This window comes from Nesoenas mayeri (assembly GCF_963082525.1).
Source record: "Nesoenas mayeri genome assembly, chromosome: 26".
Classification (NCBI taxonomy): domain Eukaryota; kingdom Metazoa; phylum Chordata; class Aves; order Columbiformes; family Columbidae; genus Nesoenas; species Nesoenas mayeri.
This window is the reverse complement of record NC_137552.1, coordinates 4,705,767-4,726,618: the sequence shown is the minus strand read 5'-3', so window position 1 is coordinate 4,726,618 and position 20,852 is coordinate 4,705,767. Positions and strand designations below refer to the sequence as shown.

Genomic DNA, 20,852 nt, shown 5'->3' with positions numbered 1-20,852 from the left:
TGGATCATCGACGAACCAAAGGAGAACAGAGCAATAAACAGCATCACAGAGGTGTGAGCTGGACCTGCTTACCGAGATAAGCCAAACCGAGCATGCTGAAAAGCCATGGGTGTGTAGTTAGAGGGTGCTAAGGAAAGTGCAGGTCACCTTGTATGAAAGGTGTAAATGCTGAGAGTCTCCAAGCCCCCGACTTTGGGTGAGGATGGTGGATCCAGATCCTGCACGTTTTGGGGAAGATGGTGGATGTTGATACCTGGTAACACACAAACAGTCAAAAACAGAAAGAGGGGGGAGTCCCCTGCTCGCCTGAGCTGCTGATAATTTAGAGAGGATGCTGTGAGCATGTGGGAGATGGGCAGAGCCACGCTGGGAGTCCTGCACGCTGAGGTTTTTCATGTGGTGGTTGAACACTTTTCCTAAGAGGGTCTGGTGGAGGGGACAGGGACAGGGATCCCCCATCCCCGCAGCGCTGCGCTCTGCTGGATGCTCCAGCAGATGAAGCAGATCTGCTGTGGAGAGGAGAGAGAGCACTAAAGGAGACTTTCCTCCCGTTCCTCCACCACAACTTCTCGTGTGTCGGTGCAAAAGCAGAACCCGCTTCATTCTACCGAGTATCACTAAAGTGTGTGTGCGCAGCCCCCAGCCGCGTGTGCCGAGGAAGCGCCCGAGCGCCGAAAGCAGCGTGGCACACGGCGACTCTCCTGCGCTGCCGAGAGGAGGAGGAGGGTCTGCGAAATGGCAGTGACATCAGGCTGTGTCATGAGCTTCTTGCAGAGGTGCAGGAAGTATAAAAGACAGTGTCCCCAAGAGGGTCCCTGGCGTGCTGAGGCTGCGTGGGAACGTACGATGCTCCTGTTCACCTTGTGACTTCATCTCGGTTTGAAACGCGACCATGGATGGTGAGTACCCGTTCTGCAGCCTCGGTCTTTGTCTTTAGCTTTCTAATAATGCCCAAAGTCATGCCCTGTGACACAGGGATGAAACATTTTTAACAGAGTACTTAAACGCTATAAAATGCTTTCATCTTCCTTATATTTACTATTCAAAAAAGAAGCAAATATTTCTTTTACAAGCTCAAAAAAACTAAAATTGGAAACAATCACACATAGAAAATAGGTTTGGAGGCAATTTCAAAGGGTTATTTTGTCCCAAAGCAAACAAGCTTTTCTCATATATTTGTAACTTTTCTTCTATATCCTTATTTTTTTTTTATTTAAAAAAAAGCTCTCTCTTCAGCAACATTTTAATTCAGCGAACAAATCAAGGAATTAGGAGCAAGCGTATCTGAGTTTGTTGCCTACGGTTGTGCAGCCTTTTGCAAATTGTTTCTATTAATTAATATCTTCATCACTGCAAAAATTATGGGTTTGTGCTTGCTGAGAACTGGAACAGCCCCGAGTGGGCGCACTCAGAGGGGTCTCTGTTCCTGTGGATCACCCCACACAAAGCTCACGGAGAAGAGCCGGTGAGCGAACCCTCTTCTCTGTGGTCCATGACATTGTGTTAGGCCAGGACGTTTGCTTTGTTTTTTTCTGAAAGGTTGAAACTTTCTTGTGCCATTTGTTCTTGTTCTTTTACCCCCCGTGCTTTGCAGGATGGTGAACAGGTGGGTGGCTGTAGGATGGGGATGGCTCTGTGGGTCGGAGATGTGGCGGATCAGCTGCAGGCGCCTCTTTCTGCTGAGACTGTAGGATTTATTCCTTCTTGACTTGTTTTAATTTTTTATTGCTCAAATATTTGCAAACACTCACCCCAGTGTGACTGAGGGAATGCAGGGAAGCAAATGCAATAGCTCAGGTGAGTAAATTGGTTTATAACCAGATGAACCAAACTTGGTTTACAACACAACCACCACCTCTCCGTGCTCCCTGGCACGGTCAGAGCTGTAGTAAGGATGCTGAGAGCAATGGGACAGTCGTAGCTCATCCCAGTAAAGCCCTGTTCCAGCTGTAATGAATTGAGCTTTGTAACAGCATGGAATGGGAGGCATCACTGCCTTTTCTCTGTGACATTTTCAAATCACAGCTTTTCCTTGTATTTCAGAGGAATATCCCAAAAGAATACTTTGCAGCACAGGAAGATGCAAGTTATTATTGCTGCTTTTTTTTTTTTAAGCAGTGATGTATGAAACGTGACCGTTCACTTCAGAATGAATCTTTTAACTTGCTTATCTCTGCTTATCTTGTCTTTTGATTCACTATTTCCTAAAAGGGGAGGAGGCAGATAATAATTAACTTTCTTCTCTAACAGATCTGTGCACACAGGTAATCAAAGTGTGACTTGGTTTCAGCGGGTCTGATCACTCCTGAAATGATGGTACTTTTCCTCTGCCAGTTGTGAGCAGTCAAGGGGAAAGAGGCGGGAGAACGGGCACAGAGCTGGTAACTGCCAATAGTCGTTAGTTCATTTAAGTATGATTAATTTTTTCCCAGAAAGATACGGTTCTTTCCCCAAAAGCCTCCTATACCGATCACAAGAGGCACCAGAAACCGGTACATGTTTAAAGATACAAACAGCACGTTACTCGCTGCCTACACATGTGCTAAGGTGCTCAAGACTGAAACTTTTGCGGTTCTGGCCAACAGAAAAACATTCTCTCACCACAAAGGTTTGGCCGGAGCGGGTTTGCTCGGCTTTGCCAGCACCCCCGGCCCTTGCTCTTCCCTCTGTGCACTCCCCAGCCGCAGCAGAGAGGAGCAGCTGCCCTGCTGGGGAAGGAACTGACCTTGTCCTTTGTTCTGCGGGATTTTGTTGGTCCAGTTTTAACCATCCCGCATGGCTGAGTTTCAGCTCCTCTGGGTAGATTTTCTGCTACCAAAAATTTCTTGCTCTTTCTTACTATTCTGGGCACACCAGGGGGATTCACGGCTACTACGGCTTCTTTTATCTTACCTAAGATTGGCTGCTGATGCTGAGGGAGATTTAGATAAACAGGATGGGATCACTCGCCGGCCCTGGAGGTTTTTAAACTGAGAATGGACAAGGCACTTAGTGCCATGATCTAGTAAACAGACTAGAGTTGGACCAAGGGTTGGACTTGATGATCTCTGAGGTCTTTTCCAACCCAGACGATTCTGTGATCTGTCCAAACTTAAGCACTCACCCTTCTGCCATAGCACAGAATGAACTGCACCCCAATGACAGCTTAACCATGCCTTAAAAACACCCATTTATTTCCCTGCGCTATGGAGGGAACCTAAACACCAAAGCAGGCGTCAAGGGCTGGAGTTCAGTGGGATGAATCCCAACCCTCGTGCTCACTCTATGGAGGAAGATTTTCAAAGCTGCTGCCATCCCCAGCCCCTTCGCTCTTCACACAGGGTGATTCTCCTTCCCCAGGGCCCGCAAACTGGTTTGTGCTGTTGAGAACTGCAGCAAAGCAGCGCAGCGCCAGCCGAGGGCTGCGGGGGCTTTATCAGGTGTCTTGACTCATTCGCTGTAATGGGTTTCTGTTGTCTTTTTATAAATGAGGTTTCTAGTTCAACTGTTTGTGGGGACTTTTGAGAGAGGGGTTTTTCTTTTTCTTCATGTTTTGAGGAACAAAACTTTAGGAAAATACCCACAGCAGAGAACTGCCAGAGGAAAAGAAGAAAAAAAGATGATAAAAAGTAAAGAAAGGTACCTAAAATTGACCATTAAACTCCAGAGCGTGTCTCATTTCCCCTCTGCAACTTATTTCTTCTGCTCCCTGGGACCCCTGCGAGGACTGCAGGGAGAAGCGAGTTTCATCCACTCTGCCCAAAACCAGTGTGGTTGGAGGACTCGCTCAAACTGGTGCAGGAGGCCCAGGAGGACACACTGCGGCTCTGCTTCTGCCTTTGCAAATGCGTAAGCTGGGCTGTGGGGACAGAAAGAAGGGAAGAAACAGTGCAAGCTTTTTCTCTATTGAAAATCATTTGACATTTAAGACACCTGAAACAGCAACTGAGAGGGGAAAAAAAAGCGTGAAGATGTTCAAAGGAATGATACTTAGCTGAACGGTTTCAGGATCGTTAGTTGAGTCACTTTATCAGTTCTATTTCGTTACACACGTCAGAGTATATCAATTAAAAACCAGAACAGCAGCTCACCAGGGCTGTGCACTCGTGACACTCAGGCTAAAGAGGGGCTGGGCTGGGCTGGTTTGAAGGGGCGATGGTACCGTGGCGGGGCTGGCGGTGCCGGTGCGGCAGCCTGGCACCAGGCGGCACCACGTCCTTTGCATGATGCTGAAACCGCCAGCAAGTGATGCTGAGAGCGAGGCACTGATGGAACCGGCTTTAGGGTGGTGCCTTCCCTCTGTGGACTGAGCGCGACTCTTCTCCTCCTCCTTCTCTTTATAGAGATTCTAGGAATTAATTGCCTTTGGGGCATCAGCCCCTTGGCCAACGTGTCTGAGAGGGTCAGGAGAGGTAATTGTCACCCACCAACAGGCACAGGCAGACAAAAGCACCAACTCCAGGAGTTCCTAGGAAATCAGGCTATTGCGAAGGTGGAAGAGAAAAGACACCACTGGCTGGGTTTTCGCAGAGGTCAGGGACCTCATGCCTGCGTCCCAGGCAGAGAGGGCAATTACAGGCTAGACTTGCTTAAGTTCACCCAGCAGGTTGAAGAAGTTTGGGCTTTTGGTGTATTTCCTGTGTGTAATATGCAAAAGCTTGAAGGGAGACAGCTACACCAGATGCTCACCAAACCTCTTCCTGCAGTCTGGGACTGGTCAGAGCGAGAGCCATGGGACACGCAGAAACTAGAACATAGCCAGAAGCATTCAGCCTCCCCGCTTACTCCTCAAACCCAACCGTGGTGTCCTCTGCTCCTCACTATGAACTGCACTAACTGCACTATTAGACTTTTCAGATTCCCCCAGGGACATTCAGAGAAGGTGAGGGGTAGATGAATATAAATAAGCATCCAGCTGCACGGGTATGAAAGATGAAAATAAGGGAGGAAGGCAAGGAATGAACTTCTATGAGAGACAGTGGGAAGCTCGCAGACAGGCTGTGGAGGCTGAGACGTTGAGTTTTTTCACATGTGGCTGAGGATCTCTCACCCACACATCAGCATTCGCATACAAACAAGCACCTCCAACCAGAGATACCCAAGTAACTGTTTCTGTTATTAGTGATGCTGTTGCACGTGATCAAGCAGGGATAGCGGCGTAACGGTTGTAGTTACCTGAAGTAGTGGAAGCTCTTCATCCTGGCCCAGCGTGACACTGCAACTGGCAGAGCAGAGAAGGTGCGAAGGAGCTCTGCAAAGAAACAGAACAGAGCTGTGTACACCAGAGCGCTAAGCACAAGAGAGGCAAAGGAATCAGACAAATTTATGAACAAACAGGTTTATCCACAGGGAGAAAGCCATGCTTTCTAGAAGAAACAGGCAGCTGAAAGCCTAAGGCAGGAGATGCCTCTGCCACAGCCTCGCTCAGTGATCCCGGACCAGAAAATCAGCAGGAAAGTGAAGGACTGTGCCACAGGAAACAAAGCAGTGCCCAGAGAGACATCCTGGGATGAGCAGCGTGATGCTCACAACAGCTGATGCCTCATCTCCCTCAAGGATGTACACATCTGGTCATGCCAGTGCGGAGGCAAGGGCTTTCTCACCATTGCCAGATCACCTTCCAGCTTGAGTGACTTTTAGTTGCAACTGCCTGAGGTAGATGCTGGTGATGTGCTTTAAATAGAGCAGAGAGAAAGCTTTCACTGGCCTCTATGCCTCTGCTAACCACAGCAGGAAGAACTGTTTGTCTGAGATTGCTCTCACCACTATCACCTCTGGCTCTGAATTTCATTTTTCCTCCCAGCCATCAGCATCCTGTATCTCCACATCCAAAGGCGGCAGAAACCTGTTCTGACATTTAAAGACAAGCAATAAATTTCAGGCAGTTTCAGTCACACACGTCCTGCAGGCAGCAGAGCTTTCCTGTTCTACGGCGCTGTCAGGGAACAGCTGGGCCAAATTTATTGCCCGCACAGCTGTGTGTTTTTACCAGGGTTGAGCACGCTACACCCTGCTGACTGTAGGAAAAAAAAGTCATGTATAAAATAAACATTGTTATACTGTGCATGAGTTAGCAATCGGCCTTTACAGATTAAACTGGAGGGGCCAGACCCTCCAGACTCAATCTGTGCTCTGCCAGTAACTTGTTATGTGACCCTGAGTTATCCTGTTAGAATCTTCATTGGGTTTCTAGTTTACCCAGCTGTGGGGAGCTCTGCAGGGTTGAGAATGCCATGCTCAAGTACACTACCACTGCTTTTTCAAAGTGAGCATCATGTGGAAACCCCCATCTAACTGCTAACGCTGTCTCCTTCTTCTACAGGTAAACAGTTAAAGGTCATCCTTGTTTTCAGCCTTCCTCTAATTTTTCAGGTAAGATGTTAAAAAAAAACATTGCTGAAACGCAGCTGCCTTTGTGTTGTGGGTAAAGAGAGAGCTCAAAAGCTTTGACAGGCAAAAATCAGCCGCCCACAGGCCTGCGGAGACGCGTGGGACACGGCTCTCAGCGAGGATCAGCCTGCGGGGAGGTGAGTGGTGAGACAGCAGAGCAGGGCTAGAAGCCACAGGGAAAACAAACAAACAGAACAAAAGCAAGGAGAGAAACAATGACATGCACAGCAATTTTAAGATGGCCCAGGATGTTAGGATCAAGTCCCTTTCTAGCACCAAAATGAGCATTTTCAGGAAAGGTGAGAGCATCCTGCACCGTGTGCTTGTGAAAAGCCGGCTCGTGGCTCTGGAAAAACCTGGTCAAAGCGCTGGGCTTTAACAGAGGTCAGTCTTGAAGCGCTGACATGCTCAAGGAGGAAGAGTTCAGCATCTTCCTCCACCTACTCCTGCTCAGAGCAAATCTGAAGGGGGAAGGAGAACCCAGATCACCAAGCTGTGCTGTGACCCACTCCTGAACTGCGGGCCCCACGCTGCCACAACCACAGCAGCAGCCTCCGCCACCCCCCGGCCCCCCGCTCCCTGAGAGCCTCAGCACAGCAGGGAGAGTTTTGCAGCCTGTTTCTTTTCCCTTTCACTTCTGGCAGTCTGCCTCCACATAGCAGGCAGGATGTGGTGAACGCCAAGGCTGCCTGCGATGGAGAGCGCGCGAAGATACTGAGTGATAACAGGCAGAGGTATCCAGGGGAAACCTTTCATCTCTGTGCGATGGGGAGAAGGTACTGGAGACTAATAAGTCACACCAAAAGCAGGGCACGGATACCACAAGCTCGCTCTGCCCTGTAGGTTACAGCAGTTTAAGAGGATGAAACAAGAATAATCAGAACTTAAATCAGGGGCCCAGGCCTGAATGAGACATTGGCAATGTGTCCACATCATCGCGGTAACAGTTTCCTGCTTCACTCGCTGCTTTTCCTCCTGATCTCATTGACACCTCTATTAATTAAGCAGCGAAAACAGCCCAGGGAGGCTTTGTCTTCACATGAAAGCCTTCACCTGGGGAGCAGGGTGGCAGCAGGGCCAGAACGGTGCTCTCTGTGAGAAGGGGACAGGAGCAACGGAAATATCTCAGATGGGAGAAGGGAGGGAATGCTGCAGTTAGAAAAATGTCTAAGGAGTAGAGTCAGTCAAGAGGAAATGTTGTCCCTGCCGAGAAAAAGCGAACACTGAAGGATGTATTATCTTTCCCATTTTATCTGACGGCTGACTATGCACGTACAGCTGTCTGTGGGTCCCAAAACCTCCTGGAAAGCAGCCACACATCTGAGAGTTTGCAGGTGTCGCTTTGGCTGAGCGCTAAACATTTCTTGTGGGATTCCCACTTTGAGCTCCAGAAAAACCCCAAACTCTCCGCACTTACGGGAAAGTTTTTCAGCCACGAGACCTTGCCAACCCTGTTCACGACGCTGGCACGAGCCAGCGCTTGGGAACTCCCTGGGACTTCTCTGCGGTCTGTGGCTGGTAACTCCTGCCTGCTCCACAGAGCAGCACCAGGAGGGGCACAGGACCTGTCCCAACGCACTCTTCTTTTCTTCCTTCTTCTAGTTCTGTGCCGGGAACAACGTTACCGATGACTATGACAACACCACCATCGACTACACCATGTTTGAGACCCTGTGTGAGAAGGAGGAAGTCCGTAACTTCCGCGCCGCCTTCCTCCCGGCCATGTACTCCCTCATCTGCTTCACGGGGCTGCTGGGCAACGGGCTGGTGATGCTCACCTACATCTACTTCAAGAGGCTCAAGACCATGACGGACATCTATTTGCTGAACCTGGCTCTGGCAGACATCCTCTTCCTGCTCACCCTCCCGTTTTGGGCCACAAGTGCAGCCATGCACTGGCTTTTTGGGGAGTTTGCCTGCAAAGCCGTCTATTGCATCTGCAAAATGAGTTTCTTCAGCGGGATGCTGCTCCTCCTCTCCATCAGCATCGACAGGTACTTCGCCATTGTTCAGGCGGCCTCCGCCCACCGCTTCCGTCCCCGGATGATATTCATTAGCAAGGTCACGTGTGTCCTCATTTGGCTCCTGGCCTTCATCCTTTCAATCCCTGAGCTGGTTCACAGCGGCGTAAATAACCTGGACACCTATCCTCGTTGTTCCATTATCGCTAATGACTTGCAGACCTTCAACACTGGCATCAAAGTGTCCCAAATGGTTTTTGGCTTCCTAGTTCCCCTGCTGGTCATGTCTGTCTGCTACCTCATCATCATCAAAACGTTACTCCAGGCCCGCAACTTTGAGAAGAATAAAGCCATCAAGGTCATCATTGCCGTGGTAATTGTCTTCGTGGTCTTCCAGCTGCCCTACAACAGCGTCATGCTGGCCAAGACCATCTCAGCCTTCAACCACACCAGCTCGTGTGAGGAGAGCAAGCAGCTCGATGTGGCGGATGACGTGACCTACACTCTGGCCTGCTTCCGATGCTGCCTTAATCCCTTCCTCTACGCCTTTATCGGTGTCAAATTCCGCAACGACCTCTTCAAGCTTCTGAAGGAGCTGGGCTGCCTGAGCCAGGAGCGCCTCTGGCAGCTCTCCACCTGCCGCGACAGCAAGCGGTTTTCCTTGGCCATGGAGACAGAGACAACCACCACCTTCTCCCCGTGAGCCCAGCTCCAGGCGGGCTCTGACCAAGCTGAAGGCTGGAGCGGTTTCCTACCCTTCCTCTATTCTGAATTACTGGCAGAGCAAGACTTGCCACTACTGTAGGAAAGGCAGCTGCAAGAGGGAAACCCAGGAGCCTCCCCGTGTTTCAGACAACGAGCACTGCCAGCCAATACTCCTGTGGATGGAGAGACTTCAATAAAACTGAGACTAATAGCAAAGCAAGGGAGAGAGAGATGGGTGAGTGTAGAATTTATCGTGGCATCTCACCTTTTAGACTTTCCTAGTCAAAATGAGAAATACTCATTTCCCTAAAAGCGGCAAATAAACAGACATTTGTGCAACAGAATTGCTTATTTGAGAGCTGAACTTCCAAGAGCACCATCCTTGCTTTAACAAGACCACCTGTTGCTCTTCCACATCCACAAAAATGATCCCTGCTGCACTGACTCAGTCTTCAAGACTCTCAAATTCAGGATATAGTTGTGCCCGCAGTCCAGCCACTTCAGTCTGTCACTATCTGAAGCTTCCTTGTACCTGGCTTTATCAGCTGCTGCGGACACAGTCTGCTGATTTTCACATACGCGTGGGGGCCTTCTCTGCTATTGCTTGCTGACCTCAAGAGATAAACAAGAATGTGGGTTTTCTTCTCCCTTCCCAATCAACGTCTCTTTCTAGAAGGACTTTAGCAGCTGGCTTTCGAGTCAGATATGTATTTCACTCATAAGCTACTGAAAACGTGTTTTGCATTCATACTGTCAGTGCTAATAAAGATGCCACTCACCGCAGTTTGATTTAAATGCAAAGGACAGTCGCATGTTGAAGATCACTGCCAGGGTCATGTACTTGAAAGGAACACGGCAGCTGAACATCAGATTATTGTCATGTAAAATAAGACCTTGAAAAGAAGCCCAGAATGTAATGCCAGTTGGTGCATTTACTACAAGAGCGAAGATTCCTCCCGACAGATGAATACCCTGGGAACTGCTGTCGTGGGACACCTGAATGTCAGCTGGGGAGGAGCTGCTGCGATTGTCTGTGCATCTGTTACTGGCAATGTGCACGCTCTAATCCTCCCAGCACAGCTCTACGTCAGAGGCGAAAGGTTTTGGCCACAAACTGCTCTTGATGCTGAGCAGGAGTGGGCTAACTGAGCAGCTCTGTGGCAACCATACGGCATGTTCCAGTGGTCATACAGAGCCACGCAGAGCAAAACACACCTACTAAAAAGACGTTTACGCCTTTTTCCAGTACCGCCCATGGATCCATTAGGAGTGATACAGGGAACTCTCTGGAGCAAAGGTCAAAAACCACTGCTTTAGAGACAGGAGAATTAAAACCAACCTTACAAGGAAAGAATTCAATTAGCTGGTTTTGAAACAATGTTGCCAGTTATGTAACTGGCTGCCATTATAATTAAATTCTTCATAAACCATTTGGCTCTGGGGTACGGGATTTTGCCAAGAGCTGGGATTCAGGAAGAAAGCACATTCTGCTCTGCATTACCCGTCTATGCTGAAGTACAATCCCATCCAACCATTTAACACATTTTCTTTTATAATACCCATGTAACATGTACAGAAGTGCTGCTTCTCCGTCATGCAAAACCGGGGGTTACGACTGACACTGAATAATCATTTGTTCTTGGTTTGTCTTTACTTAGACAAGACACTCAGCTAACAAGACATTGCCAGAGCAAGGAATACCCATCACACAGAGCCTTTTTAGTTTTCTCCATCAGTAATAGTATGTTCTTTATGTATATTCATATATGTAAAGCTGCTTTACACAGGAAAAGTTAAATACATACATGAATGTACCCTGAAAATACACTGCTTTAACTAAACCTTTTTATGCAAAATACATTCACCTAACTTATTCTAGCAAGGAAAATTGCTTCACCAAAACATCAATTGGACTCATCTCCTGTTTGATAAAAGCAATTGCCCTTCTCCAAAGCGAGAAGTCTTCAGGTCTTTGTGGACTAGATGTATTCTAAATAGGAAAACATGCAGCTGCTTCTACACAAATGAGATACTAAAAGCATCACCTGAGACAGCTGCATCTGGTGCCTCCTCAACACGACAGCAGTGATTGCAGAGTGCATGGGGTTGTTTGTAATTAATGGACAGAACAAATCTGTCACTTACTTAGCTGAATCATGTCAACATTGGCCTAACATGAGGTTCCCCACTGAAGTCTGAAAACTTGACTGTATTTTGCTATTTGTGGAAAATAAATTATAACAATTTTAAAAATACCTTTGTTTTTCCAATGTCTGTATCTTGTATGTATCTAGTAGCTCACATCGCATCCTTCCAGTCCTGTCAAGAGCTGTTTATTGATCAACGTAGCTTCACATCAGTACTGCCCTGCAGGAAAAATACTGTGTAAAATAAACTACATGGAAGAAAAGTTGGTTTGCTTGACCTGTTGATGAATTATACAGTAAATAGGGGATCAACAGATTAAGTAGTAGCATTTCTTTTAACTATTAACCCAGCTGCAACCCAATTGCAACCATGGAATAAAAGAAAAAGGAACCTCAAAGGAAACCAGAAGACAGAAGCTGAACAGTCAGGTGTCAAACTAGGACCATTTCTGCTGTTGCTAAACAATGCAAGACTCATGGTTTCTCCCTCAAGAGAAAGTATTAGGCCAGTTTCAGCATCCAGCACAGGGGTTCAAGCAGCAATAAGGAGACCACAGCACCACAACACAACTTGAGATAATAACAGTCTAAACCTAAGGCTCCTTAAATAAACACCAGGTCTCGCTTACCACAACTAGGTCAGAAGTCTCAACTGCCCCGAGTCCGAGGAGCCTGTTTGCGCAAGAGCCTGCGGAAACAGGAGCTCTGAACCAGAGTGCGCAACATACCAAACAGAACTTGGGTTTTGTAGACAGCTGCCTGGCTTCTAACAATTCCCCACACTTCTCAGGGGCGACTGTGAACTCAGCTTTTAAACAGGAAAGTTCCCAAATGGTAGGAAAACAAACTCCAGTAAAACTCAGCCCACCAAGCAACCATCCAAGGTCACACCTGAGGCCATAAGTATCCCAGCCATATCACACAGCTTCTATTTCAGCAAAAAAGGTGCATTCCTAAGATAATTTAACCCATTTTAGTACCTCCCACCAGCGAGACAGAGAAAGAAGTTTCCTTTTACAGTTCACTGGGAGCAATCTCAGTCAATTAAAAGTCAATTAATAAAGCCTGGCCCTTGTTACAGAAAGGGACCACAGGTCTGCAATAAACTACATAAAAGTAGGAGAGATGTGCCACCTGGTCATAGCCAAGTGGACTCCAGGTGGTTCCTGCAACCCCCTTCTCCATGTCATTGTGGGAAACCCCTTCATCACTCAGGAGCCGTGCACCCCTCATTGCTCCAAAGTATCAATGTTAATCATTTCTCTTTCCCTGCTGGTTTTTTATCTAATCACATGTGTATTTTTAAATTACAGTTTAAGACCCCTCAGTGCCAAACAGATCTGGACTAAGCAGGAGGAATTAGGGGGAGGTAAACTAGAATGAGGCCTCACTAAATGTGGTTGCTCCCGTCCAGCTCAGAGCAGACGCTGGTTTGTCCTCTCCCTTCTCGTGCTGTCCCAGGCACTGCTTCCCACCACTTGCTGCTGAATGAGCTGATTAATGTGATGGTGAAGGGGAAGCTTCTCCAGGCACAGCTGTGGTTTCTGATGTGCCACCTGGGTAGCTGCGGGAGGGAAGTCCTTGTCACCCCAAGAAAGAATGAGCTGGAGTTGAGGCAAACAAACCCTAAAAATAATGCATGTGGGTGATGAGGAAGGGTGTTGGCAGGCTGCAGCAATCAGAATAGCTGAGAGTGGGCTACGGTTTCCTCTCCCCACACCTTCTTTTACATGGAAAAAGAACCCAAACTCCTTTTCTCGGGGTGGAGGTGTCAGATCTTGGGGGACAACTTCTTGCACGGCCAGTGATCTTCCTCCATCAGCAGAGCTGCCTTGCCAGACTGAAAAGTAGAAACTTTTGAATGGATTTGAAGGCAGGAGCAGCTTAGAGCACGCTGTTGGCACAAAGGACAGGACAAGAACATGCAGATGGAATATAAGGAAAAATAACAAGATAAACAGCATCACGCTGCATTTGGTGCCAGCAGAACAATCCACGGCTTGACCTTACCCTCCTTACAGCCCCCGGTGTGGTGAGAGTACGCCTCGGGGGCTGGAAAAGAGAACGGACATGTAATATAATGACTAACCCTCGAATTTCGGATGTGGCTGACCATAAAAACAGAAGATACACAAAGGGACAGGATCTTAACAGGGTTTTGCTGAGTTCTTCTTAGACACACTTCCCAGAGTGGGCAGTTTATGCCTTGCGGTGATCCGTATTAATAGCCAAATGCACAGCACAAAGGAAGATAGAAAAAGATGGAAAAAAAAGAAGGCCGTTGACTAGAAAAAAGATTACCTAGCAATATTTGCTCTCTATTGAGCCTTTCCCTCCTTGAATGCCCCTTCATGATGGTATGAACCTCCAGACTGGCACTGAGCGATTCCACTCAAAGGACGCACGACCAAGGCAGCTGTGATGTTTGCACGTTTCCAGTAGCGGTACCGCAAGGGGAACAGCAGCTCTGTCTGATCTAACAGCTAAAACTTTGGACAAGAATTAGAAAATAAGGGTTGTAACCCTAGCTCTGCTCCTCGGTGACCCGAGTCAATCCTGCTCTTCTTCCCCCAGCACTAAAACTGAGGTAGAAAGTCACTTTGCAAAGGTAGTAATAGGAGTAGCAGTTCTGTTACTGGAACCATGTATGGGAGCCTTCCTGTCCTTGTGTTGAAACAAAAAGGTAGATCTCACGTGTTTAGATTTTGCAGAAATCACTGATTTTCAAGTACGCAGAGGCGCAGCAGGATAACCTGCCTCCCAGCTATTGTTCACTTTCATCTCAGCGAGACCCCAGTTCTTCAGAGTTAAGACTATTACCCAAGCAGGGAGTCAAATCTTGTTGCTATTAAACAAACACCTGTCATGGTCACAGCTCCATACAAAAATCTTATTCAGGTCTTAACAAGTACGGAGATTTTGGTTCAGCTCTACCACATGCATGGCAGACGCAGAGCCGATCCAGGCGTGATCTCACGTATTTGTCATTGCTGAACCCATGCAAATCTTCAGCTTGCAGGAACCGAAACTCTGACTTCCCTTCCTGTTGCTTCGCTTTTTTAATTCAATTGTCTAAAATAAGATTGCAAGCAGATATTTACTTTCCTTTCTTTGCTGATGAGCGCTGTTGCACAAAACCCTAATTCTTGCATGACTATGTGCTTTACTGGGAAATTTCAGTGACTGAAGGTCAATTCTAACGTCCAGAATAACCCTGTAGGAGAGGAAAAGCCCAAATAATTTCCAGTGCAATAAACAGTCCAAAAGGCTTTCCAGGACCCAGGGTTTGCACACACTGCCCTGTACCAATATCAAAACTTCTCCCACCAATTATAGTTCTTTCTTTGTTAACTAGGAATATGGTGTAAATCCACTGAAAGCAACAGGACCTTTCATTAAAAGTCTCTGCATTACCTTGGGAGCTGGTATCGATGTTTCACGTCATGCAATGAGAGAGGAGAGGAGGTAAAACCCCAATGGCAATATCCATGCAACCGAGTGTACTTCTGAAAAAACACAGGAAAGAGAAACCACTTATTATGTGCTCCCCGAGGTGCTGGGAGTTTTATTGGCTTTTCAACACGAGCAGATGGATTTCACGTAGGTGTCTGCTGAGGCTTGAAGAACCCCAGAAGTGCAGCAGAAACCCCGTGCAGTGACAGGACAGTGACAAATGCGGATACTTTTCAGTCCCCATCTGTCCTGCAGGCAGCATCAAACTGAAAAGCTGAGCTCCTCTGGGACGATGTCCTGGTTTATACTCAGACAACAGCCAAACTCCAAGTGGCTGAATATTCCAGAGAAAGAAAAAGGTGCTGTTAAAATGCTCTTAACTGACCAGGTAGTAAAAAATAAACCGTTTGCAAGCAGACGTGACTCACAAGTCAAAGTGCCTCTTCCAAAGACTCCTTCAAGCTTTCACTTCCAAGAAACACGAGAGCTTTTACATTTCACACACCCAACAAAGGCAACCTATTTCCCACCCATCTGAAAATGAAGGTGCTGAGTTGGATCACCTTCTTGTGGCCAAGAAATTCAGGCATTCTGGTTTATTGATTTTAATGACAAGAAAAATAAGTAAATAACCCCCTCTGCAGCAGGAGCACACTACCCCACCACAAATGGTGACCTGGGGGGTACAAAGGCCTCTGCTCTCTCTCACTCATTGGTGTAATTAGTACAGGCAGTCAGCACGACCTTGTAGTTTTCTATAGCATAGCCACTGCTTTGCATCCTATTATCAGGGAATCACCCACCTATACATGAACGTTAATGTGGAAGGAGGTGTGAACACACACGTGTCCCAGTTTGCATATGTCTCCCAGCAGAACTGGTTTCAGAATCCAGGGGCTATCACAGCAAAGTTCAACACCACCGGAGCACAAATCTCACCACCGGAGCCACACAAATAGAAGCTCATGTTATTAGGGGAGAGTTGACTTGATTCCCTTGAAGATAACATTTCTTCTTCTAACTTTTGGCCACAGCAAGCAGTAAGAATCTCTACCCCCGTGCCAGGGCGGGGAGGCAGGGGGGGAAAAAACAAGTCTCTTTCTGGATGACTAACACAGCCAGCAGCAATTGCCACCCTGCAGCTCAGCCCTGCTCTTCACCAAGGAGTTGCACAAGACTCCTTTGAAGAGGTTAACGCGTTTACAGTCAGTTCTCATCTGCTTTGCCAGAGGGTCACAGGTAGCTATGCTTCTGCTCACGCTTCACGACCTGGGCCCATGCAGAGGGTGAGTGTCACTGAATGTCACCGAGCTGTACCCCAACAGACGTGGCTTCCATCAGGCTTTGGGTGGGATTGTGGCAAACCTGGCGAGCGACCAGATCCTTACAAGATTCATCCAAATGTCTTTATTGCCAGCAGCTTCTTGGCGGGCCTCCACACCCATCTACAAATGAGCAACTCCTCACGTGCCAGCGCCGCCTGCACAACCCAACAAACAGCCGCGAGGCGTGCAGCCGGAGACGTGGAGGCTGTTTTGAAGCATGCTGCAGATAACAAACAACAGAAAAGGTCTCCACGCCATCACATGTGAGACCTGAAACGCTGCCAGAACCTGCCTCCTCGGCTGGGCATCCTGTTTGGGACATTGTGAGGGCTGCAGCCGTTGGACGTGCACCCACATCAGCCCGCCCTGCACCTGAAAATATGGAAGAGCATCGTCCTGCAGCAGCGCAGACATGCATCGAGTTTGTCAGTCATGGCACGTGGCCTGAAACACACTATGAGATGAAGTGACTAGTAACAAAGATGAAAACACTTCCTTCTCCTTCCTGCAAGGGGAAGCTATCTGAAGACAAAACATACCGATTATATGCAAAGCCAGGTAACAGAAGACACTCTCACAACACACTGGCAGCCCGTCCAGGCTCTGCGTGATAACCTCTGGAAGGACACAACAGCCCAGCCGGGCTCCAACTGACCCACGGCGCATCCAGAACAAGCCCACAGTCACCGTCCCCTTTTGGCTGCCGTCACCACAAAGCACCAGCAACCACAGGGAGCAGAGACGGAAAGGTGTGATTTCTTAAGAGAGCAGGGACATGATCTCCTCTGCCCTTCCCTCTCCTCTTGCCCAGGCTCTTCTTGGGAGAAGACTGCCAGCCAGACCCCTGATCTCCGCTTACAGCCTGGGTATATCCTCAAGCAAATAGGACCAACCGTCTCGTTGAGAGCTGCTGACACCATGTGGGAAAGGCTGAGAAATGCTCCACCGCAGATGGAGAAATGCTCCACCCTGTGCCCACCAAGACGGGACTCCAGGAAAAACGCAGAAATACTTACCCCTGAAGCAGAGGCGTGGGTTCAAATAGTATGAGTTAAATCACATTAGAGTCCTCTGTGGGCAATCACGCGAAAAAGTAGTCATATTAATTCGGTTTAATTTAAATATACTGGAAGCCATTTTAAGATGGCTCTGATTCGCTTTATTTTTTACCTCTGACTCAGGCTGCCTTTTCCATGTGATTTCAACAATCCACTTTAAACGCTAACTTCATAACGTTTCGCACATCTTCCCATAAAAACGACATCATCTACTATCACTTTCCATTAGCTTTATACCCAAATTTCCTAGACAACTTTGCAAAACATAAACGGCCTTTTCCAGTGACCTCCTACCACTAACAACCCTGCAGGAACCTGCGCTGCAGCTGCTGTGGAGCTGAGCGCATGAGCAGCCCCTTCCCTTTCTCAGGCAGCTAAAGAAAGCAGCTTTTTTAAAGCAAACTTTACAAACACACATTCTTCTCCGTGAGAAAGAAATGGCGGACAGCCTTGGCTTCCAACCTCTTGTAGATGAACCAAGAAAAAAACCTCATCATTTCAGCCAAGGCCTCGCTTGACGATGACTCAAAAGACTGTCATTGTTACGTAGGTGAGAACAAACTTAGCAGAGGTGTAAATTTTGCACCGTAGGAAAACCGCAGCTGGCAGAAGTTAGAATAGAAATTTGCACAGCGGATGGTACCTGTGATAACTACTGAGTTTCTACTTGCCTGAAATCCCACCATATTAACAAATTGCCGGCGTTACGTTACAGAGCAATTTCTACGTTTGTCAGCAAAAACGCACACAAAAACTTACATATTTCTCACATAGTGGAGAAATAGGCTTATTTCAGCCACTTATTTCAAGGAGGGTGGCCAAACCTCTTAGATACTCTTTCTGTGAAGTCTACACTTCTGTACTACTCCAACATGCATGAGGTGTAATTTAACTTCGTGTGTTTTTCTTATAAAACAAAAGATAACACTGGGACAACCGCTGCTTTCAACACATACTTCACAACTCCTCCAGCTGACAGGTTTCCAGGGCTGCCCCCCAGCCCAGGCCTGTGATATCCCATCCTCCTCATCTGTCAGGGCTCCACCAGCCAAACCATCAGGAGGGTGCATCACAGGGCTCCAAAACGTCTCTACCTCCATTTCACCTTCAAAGATGGTTATTGCAAACTGAAACCTCCCTGGCTCCATGTGGGTTGGCTCCGGTAATGCTTTTTTCCCCTGTTTGCATAAAAAAGAAGTCCTTTCTTTGTGGCTTTCTGCAGAAGTTACACGAACAAAAATAACAAAGCTCACTCCGCCTATGCAGGCGGCTTTTACCTGAAAGGGATGCAGCCCACGGTCCACCCACCCAAACCTTAAAGAAATAAACAGACAGTGACATAAAATCTGTTATCAGTTTCCCCACACCCCCTGACAAAAACATTTCAATATTTTGTTCTCCGAGATGCTGCCGACTCGCTTCTCCCCCGCAAACCAGAATGCGTGCAACAGATAAGGAATCAGACGTCTCTTTTTGGCCTTAAAATGTTTCACTGGACGTTTGCCAAAGACCATTAAAAACAACGATAGGTGCAAGCAGCAAGGAATTCCTGCTATTTTCTGAAAAATTATTAAGTAGACCCCCCAAAAAATTAACGACACAATGATAAATAGAATGATAGCTTGTTTGTGCCCCAGGCTCAGCTACAGCAGGACAGACCCGCGCTGTCCTTTGAGTGTTACGTGAGGTCTGTCTGCACAGCAGCCAAGGTCACGTTTTGAGCACGAGTCCTACTGATGCTCAGGAAATGTGGATTTTCTCCCTGACGTCAGTCGAGCACGCAGGTGTGGGCGCAGGGTGAGTTGTTGAGACAACAGGACTTCGGGGGCTGGCAGCAGGGAGTGGCGTGACAATGTTTTGTCTCTGCTCTGCTCTCCTACCAGCTGCAGAGACTCTAACCTGCTCCCGCAGCTTTCATTTCAGTAAAGGTGGTCCTGACAATTCCTGATGCTGCCAGCAAATACCGTGATGCTGAAGGACTTCAGCAGGTCATCCCATCTCTTACCTGTCACTCTCCCATCTTCTGAAGTCTTCTCTCCCAGCTGTGGTACTTCTGCACAAGGTGCATCCACCAGCTTTACCCTGCAAAGTAATATTTAAAAGTATTAGTTCCAAGTTTAACACGTTTCAGGCAGCAGCACAAAGCCAAACTGTACCAGGGCTTCCCTGAACAACCCGGCACCAGCTTTCCAAGCACTTTGGTGTTTTCCCAAGCCTTCCTACCCCATGCTCTGCCTCCATCCTTGGGGCCCGCTTTCCTCAGCCGAGCACTTGGCGTGGCTTTGTGAACCGATTCCTCCCCCTTTCAGTGAGTCCTGGTCCCTTCTTCATCGCAGGCTCTGAAGAAACAGCAGCCTGAATGCCTCAGCACAAAGAGAAGCTTGGGATCTGGTTCTCTTCCCAGCCATTCCCTGCACCAAACACGGAGGAACAGCAGGTCTCAACTCCCAAGCTATAAAACGGGGCCATTAGCACTTAATTTCCCTCATCCATTGTCTGCCTAGACTGTAAACTCAGTAGGAAAGCCTACGTGTTTGCACAGACTCTAGCATGAGCCTTCAGATGTAAATGAAATAGAAAAATAATAAAAATAATTTCAAATCCTCAGTAGGCAGTTGTAGAAGTAGCAGGATAGAAGAAAAACACATGCTTGCCTTTTAATGACAAAAATAAACACCCTCCAGGCAGCGAGGAGAGCGCTGAGCTCTGCGGTGCAGGGTTTCTCATTACTCTTCTGGGAAGGGTTTGCAAATCTCCCGCTCGGGATGCCAGGCCAAATACCGCCAGGCAGGTCAGGATCCCGCTAACACCCACTCAGCACCATCCTCTCGCTGCATCCTCCCCGCAGCACCTCAGGTGAGGAGCACACGGAGCTTTCGAGACTGGGTGCAGCCCCGTCAAGGGACACAACGTGTCACCCAGTGACCGCCAAATGGCAGAAGAGGCCCAGCCTCGTGAGCACCCCCCACGAGAAAGATGATGCATTTCTTAGAATCACAGAATGTCCTGAGATGATCATCGAGTTCAACTCCTGTCCCTGCACAGGACACCCCACAGTTCACACCGTGTGTCTGAGGACGTTGTCCAGTCTCTTCTTGAACACTGTCAGGCCTTGGCACCTCCCTGAGGAGCCTGTTCAGTGTCCAGCACCCGCTGGGTGAAGAACCTTTTCCTCATGTCAAACTGACCCTCCCCAGCACATCATCTGCCATTCCCTGGGTCCTGTCACTGTCACAGAGAGAAGAGCTCAGCCCTGCCCCTCCTGCTCCCCTGCTGAAGCTGCAGCCCCATGAGCTCTGCCCTCAGCCTCCTCTGCTCCAGGCTGAACAAACCCAGTGACTTCTTATGGCTTCCCCCCCTAAACCCTTCAACAACTCCATAGCCCTTTTCTGGACACTTTCTAGTAGCTTAGTATATTTTTTATACCGTGAAAAACCCCATTTAAGCTGCAAACGTGCCCAACCATTCCCGTGATGTGCAGGTCCCGGCAGGAGGGTGAGACGGGAGCATGAGACGTAGGGGGAAACACGCGTTTGGGGGCAAACAGACACCGACCCACGACGCAGTCACTTGATGGCCCAGGCTGCCCAGGGGGGTTGTGGAGTCTCCCTCTCTGCAGACAAACCCCCCTGGACACCTCCCTGTGTAACCTCATCTGGGTGTTCCTGCTCCAGCAGGGGGATTGGACTGAATGACATTTGAGGTCCCTTCCAACCCCTGACATTCTGGGATTCTATAAACCCCTCAGATGGCCCAATCGACTCCCCAGGAGGGCGGCACCCACCTCAGCCTCTCCCCCCGCGGGCTCTGCACAGCCGGTGTTGAAAAGCACTA

The 20,852-nt window shown here is 48.2% G+C and overlaps 1 protein-coding gene across 1 annotated transcript; it reads left to right on the top strand.

The window, feature by feature from the left end:
• Positions 1-833: 833 nt before the first annotated feature.
• Positions 834-10,386, top strand: CCR7 (C-C motif chemokine receptor 7). Its single transcript, XM_080359567.1, has 3 exons — positions 834-899; positions 6,302-6,351; positions 7,972-10,386. Exons 1-3 carry the CDS (start codon positions 893-895, stop codon positions 9,031-9,033), a joined length of 1,119 nt encoding a protein of 372 aa, XP_080215693.1. The 5' UTR covers positions 834-892; the 3' UTR covers positions 9,034-10,386.
• Positions 10,387-20,852: the final 10,466 nt, after the last annotated feature.

Excerpts from the sequence above, each read along its gene's own strand:
- CCR7 (XM_080359567.1), top strand. Across the intron at positions 6,352-7,971 it reads GCCTTCCTCTAATTTTTCAG|TTCTGTGCCGGGAACAACGT; the intron begins GTAAGATGTTAA and ends TCCTTCTTCTAG.